This window comes from Numida meleagris, chromosome 7 (genome assembly GCF_002078875.1).
Source record: "Numida meleagris isolate 19003 breed g44 Domestic line chromosome 7, NumMel1.0, whole genome shotgun sequence".
Classification (NCBI taxonomy): Eukaryota; Metazoa; Chordata; class Aves; order Galliformes; family Numididae; genus Numida; species Numida meleagris.
Window position 1 is genome coordinate 26,827,151 of NC_034415.1, and position 5,043 is coordinate 26,832,193.

At 49.0% G+C, this 5,043-nt stretch overlaps 1 protein-coding gene across 6 annotated transcripts in view; it reads right to left on the reverse strand.

Moving 5' to 3' along the window:
• Positions 1–5,043, reverse strand: part of LOC110402810 (cytochrome P450 2J2-like) — a 39,136-nt gene that overhangs the window by 6,392 nt on the left and 27,701 nt on the right. For 2 of the 6 annotated variants that reach the window (XM_021405305.1, XM_021405307.1), the window contains 4 exons: positions 4,671–4,803; positions 3,242–3,429; positions 2,876–3,014; positions 378–2,194 (listed from right to left, as the gene is read on the reverse strand). In XM_021405305.1, coding sequence (XP_021260980.1) covers positions 2,019–2,194; positions 2,876–3,014; positions 3,242–3,429; positions 4,671–4,803 — 636 coding nt within the window. In that variant the 3' untranslated portion in view covers positions 378–2,018. Of the gene's footprint in view, positions 1–375; positions 2,195–2,875; positions 3,015–3,241; positions 3,430–4,670; positions 4,804–5,043 lie in introns of those variants that run through there. The other 4 variants (XM_021405309.1, XM_021405304.1, XM_021405306.1 and 1 more) reach the window with 3 other exon arrangements.

The following is a 5,043-nucleotide window of genomic DNA, read 5'->3' on the forward strand; positions in this document are numbered from 1 at the left end:
TTCATTGGTGTCTTTTTTTCTCAGTTGCACCCTTAATGTTACCTAGGTAATGCAAGCATCCATTCTTCTAGGCAATGTGTGAAATAATTCTGCGTGCTGTTCCAGTCACACTGTATCCAGTGTTACCTTATGGGATACCTGTCTTGCAGCAACAAATTGGAGATGTGCTGCCCTTCCCTTCCCACTTCATTCCTGCTTAAAGTTCTGCTTCCTTGTCAAGCTAATTGCCTCTAGCAATCACCTGAGAATGGGGCAAGTGAAGTGGAAAGGCTAAAAGCTGCTGGAAATTAGCTCTTGAATGACTTCAGTAATTGCTTATTGCTACTGAAAAATATTGACATCTCTGCATGCTCTCTTCAGCCACACCTAATAGGACAGCCCCCAGCTCATTATTTGAAATAGAAGACTCCAGAGTGAAGATCAGCAGGAGGAAAGAGCCAAGTTTCAGGGTCCCCGTTTCTGACCTGTTTTTACCATTCTCTGTATCCTAATCCTTGGCCTGAGCAGCCTGACATGTAAGCAAGCACTTCTATTACCTTGGTCTGTTATCTGTGAGGAGGGGAGCTAGGGACTGTCTTGTGCAGAAGGGTCTTTGGGCTGGTGGAGATAGCCCTGTGAGGGAGAAGTGAATGGCCAGATATGGAAGAGTTGTTTTTCATTATTTCTGAGGCAGGACTAAGAGCATTTTCATCCACCAAAGAATAGAAATGCAGGTGTTTATTTCAGGGAGAAGGGAAGGAAAGAAGCTGTCAGTGGTGCGGGATGCCTGAGCCTAGCTGCAGGACGTTTTCAGCTCCTCAGCATGAGAAGAGCTGCTGCTGCCTTCCTGAGCATGGGAGGAGACAGCAAGGGCTTCTATTTGCAGGGGGGTGGTTTCCAGGTGTTCTGTCACACAAAGCAGCACTCAGATCAGGTTACCTGGGTCTGGGTCCCTGACTGCTTCCATCTTTTCTGGTAGCTCAAAATCTAAACCCTGCAGCAGGAGGCTAGTGTTTCTAAGCAAGGGATGTCCTTGAAAGAGAGCTGCAGTAATGCAAATGCTGGCACAAAAAACAGATGGAGGTGAGGTAAGCCACATGTATGGGATGGTTTAAGTGGAGGTGGGTTGGAGGTCCTGTTAAATGTGCCCTTTCCTCAGTGTTCTACCAAGCAAATGAAGACCTCAGAAGGAAGCCTTTGCATATAACTGCAGCCTGGGAAAGGAAACAGGAAACTGAGCCAAGGAGGGGAGAGAAGATCAGCTGACACCTGCAAAGAGGACTGCTTTGAGAGTAATGTTGTGCAAGCCATAAACATCACTGATCTCTTCCCTTTACAATTGATTCCAGGCATTGTGCCCACTTACATCATTCCCTTTTTCCTCTCTCAAGGAAGGAAAAGAAAGAACATAAGGTTGGGAATGTCATATAAACTTCCCCTTTTCTGCTATGCAGGGAAGATAAGGGAGACCCTCACTGAGGGCATGACAGGAGGAAACGGGGCTGCATGGCAGAAGGTACCAGGGTGTGGGGAGAAGAGGGTCAGGAAGGTCTCCTCCTGCTTCTAGAGGAACCTACTCAAGCCTCCTGCATTGTATCAGTGGCTTGTTTGGTTGCTACTGAACATTTTCACTTATCTGCCTTATGGATCTTTGAAACAGGAGCCAGCATCTCCTGCCCCAAATGCTGGCACGGCTGGAGACTGCAGGCAGTGCTGCAAAAGACTGTGCTGGACATCACTTTGCAACGTGCTTTACATCCAAGATGTTTCAGTCAGGATTTATTAAAGTTCAAGAGAGAGAGAGATGTCGCAAGGTATTGGTTTATTTTTCTTTTAACAAATAGTTTTCCTAAGATCAAAGTAGAAACAGTTTCCAATTGCTACTTGTACTAATGTAGTAAGAGCAGGTCAGGTACTGCTCTCTGCCAGTACTGATCCTCAGCTGTGAAGTACGGCCCATGGCAGCAGGTGAAGGCTCAGTTTGTGGATCTGCTCCAGAGCCAAGAAGTTCCCCCTCCCAGAACAGTGGCTGCAGCTCCCTACCGAGGCACTGCACAGATCTTGTAGGGCTGCGGGGCCAAGGTGATGCCCAGCGTGAATTTGAGGTCGAGGATGGTGTCCGGGGGAGCCTGGAAGGTGAACTTCTGGAGCAGAGCCGTGAAGAAGAGGAAGAGCTCAGCACGGGCCAGCAGCTCACCCAGGCAGGCACGCTTCCCTGTGGAGACAGCCGCCCACGACTGCCTTACGTCTCCAGCACCACTACTGCCACCCCAACTGAGCTCCCCAAGGTGGTGTAGCATGATCTGCCCCTCAACCAGGTGACATAGTGAGGGCACGTGCATGTAAATGTATGCACACATCTTATCCTACCCTGCTGAGATGAGCAGTGCTTCACGTGCAGACCCGTGTGCCTGGCTGGACTCCAAGGAACGGAGCCAAAGCACCAGAGAAAGCACGGGATGCTTGGGCAGGGAACTGGAGATGCTAAAAGCACTCTCCCCAAGGAAGCTGCGGGCCAGGTCAGGGTACCCTGTGCTGGTGGTGGTGGCAAAGCCCATTGACTTCAGCCATGTGGGACTGGGAGCACAGAGCTCTGCTCTTGCCTTGCTGAATGCATTTCTGGGGTCTCTGGTATTTTTTGTAGTCTCCTGTGCTCATGAAGAAAGGTGTAAGAGGTGGTGGTGGTGCTTTGAGGTGTCCCTATGGGCATTACTAAGGAAGGGTCTAGCGTTCACCAATGCGGGCAGTGGGCAAGATGCGCCTCCCATGGTGGAGCCAATGGATACAGTCAGTGTCTGCTGTTTCCATCACTACTTTGCTTGGGGTCTCCACTATGCAGCTGGAAGCCCCATCCCAGTGCTTCAGCACAGAAGCACCAAACAGCAGCAGATCTTACCTATAGAAAATGGCATAAAAGCCTCCCTTTTCCAGAACTGACCGTCCTTCAGGAAATGCCCGGGGTTAAAACTGTGAGGGGTTTCCCACTCCTTCTTGTCAATCAACACAGAGTATATATTTGGGATCATAATAGTGCCCTGAGACAAGAGAAATAAAATCACTTTGCACTCTCACTGCCACCAGGAGGAGAATTTTTACTTTCCTGTGTGGTTGTCATGAAGAGTATCTATATTCAAGTCTATCACAAGTATTTGTTCCACAGGTGTGATATCGGCAAGGGGTAGGGATGCTGCAGCTTTGTCCCTGCATGGACTGGGAAATGGGAGTCTCCTTCTAAGAGCTGTCTGATGAGTACTGGAGTTACCTTGGGCAGGCGGAAACCAGCCAGGACTGTGTCCTTCAATGCTTCTCTTGGCAAGTTGAAAGGGATGATGTTGCCTTTCCTCTGCACTTCATGGATGACGGCATTGGTGTAGGGCATGTTTTTCCTGTCCTCCAGGGCCGGCTGCCGTGACTGCCCAATGACGGCATCGATCTCAGCTTGCACACGGGCTGGTTGGAAAGAGCAGGGATCAGCTATGGTGCAAGTAAAGCCATAGATCTTCTGGGGACACCATGGCATTTCTGCTGTGTTGGTCCCCCAAGGATCATTCCAGGGCAATCATGTGTTGCCAGAGGACTCGTGGCACCTCTTTGTGTGCTTGTATCTTCAGGTACTAAATAAGCCCTGTCTCCAGGGGTCTCCAGCACTTCTTGGTGAGGTTGTCACTTTTGTCTCTTGGTATTACCGTACTAAAAGGGCAAGGATTATCATAGCAGAGACATGTGCCTGAATCCAAAAACAACAACAACAACAACAACAAAAAAAAAAAAAAAAAACCCACCCCAAACTTACTTGTACCTTATTTGTGTGAGTACTGAGGGATTCACAGAATTGCAGGGGTTAGAAGGGATCTCTAGGGATCATTGAGTCCAACTCTCCTGCTTAAGCATGTTCCCTACTGTAGGTTACACAGGCAGACATCCAGGTGGGTCATGAGTATCTCTAAAGAAGGAGACTCCTCAGACTCCCTGGGCACTCTGTTCCAGTGCTCTGTTACCTTTACCATAAAGAAATTATTCTGCATATTTTTGTAGAACTTCCTATTCCAGCTTTTGGCCGTTGCTCCTTGCCCTATCACTAAAAAGCACTGAAAAGTGTCTGGTCCCATGCTGTTGCCTCCCACACTTCAGCTATTTATAAACATTGATCAGATCCCTTCTCAGTTTTCTCTAAGCTGTATAGACCCGGGTTTCCCAACCTTTCCTCCTACAGGAGATGTTCCAGGCCTTTCATCACCTTTTCACCCTCCACTATGAAGACTTTGTCTCTCCACTAGGAGATACCTGTCTTTTTTGAACTGGGGAGCCCAGAAATGGACACAGTATTCCAGATGTGGCCTCACCAGGGCAGAGTAGAGGAAAGGATCACCTCCGTCTATTTGCTTGCCATGCTCTTTTTAATGTACCCCAGGATACCATCGACCCTCTTGGCCACAAGGGCACACTGCTGGCTCAAGGCCAACCTGTTATCCACCCCTGTGTGGAAGGACCCTTTGGTCCTCCTTGGCAGAGCTCCTCTCCAGCAGGTCATTCCCCAACCTGTACTGATACATGTGATTATTTCTCTGCAGGTGCAGGACTCTACACTTGCTTTTTTTGAACCTCATCAGGCTTCTCTCCTTCCAGAGTATGTACGTCACCAAGCTACAAGAGATAAAACAGAAAATGCACAGCCCTGTTGCTACTTGTACCTTGAATTTCTGGATATATGGCCATAAACAGCAGGGCCCAGCGGATGGTTGTGGAGGTGGTCTCAGTCCCAGCAAAAAACAGGTCGAGAGTGCACGCCACCAGGTTATCCTCACAGAAGTCACTGCCATTGGGCTTCAGAAAATGGAGTGTTAGTGCCACATGAAAAGTAAGAACTTGAAAATCAGACTCAGTCCTGCCCCAAGGGTTTTGGCAGAAGCTGCTGTCCCTCTGCATCCCCATCCCTCCAATGGATGCCCCAAAACACAGTGACCATCCTGAGCTCACACATGGACACACCCGCAGCTCAGGTGGGGAATTTGGTTTGTTTCTCAACCCTCCTGATCTCCAGTCCCCACTGTGGAAGGGCTTGCT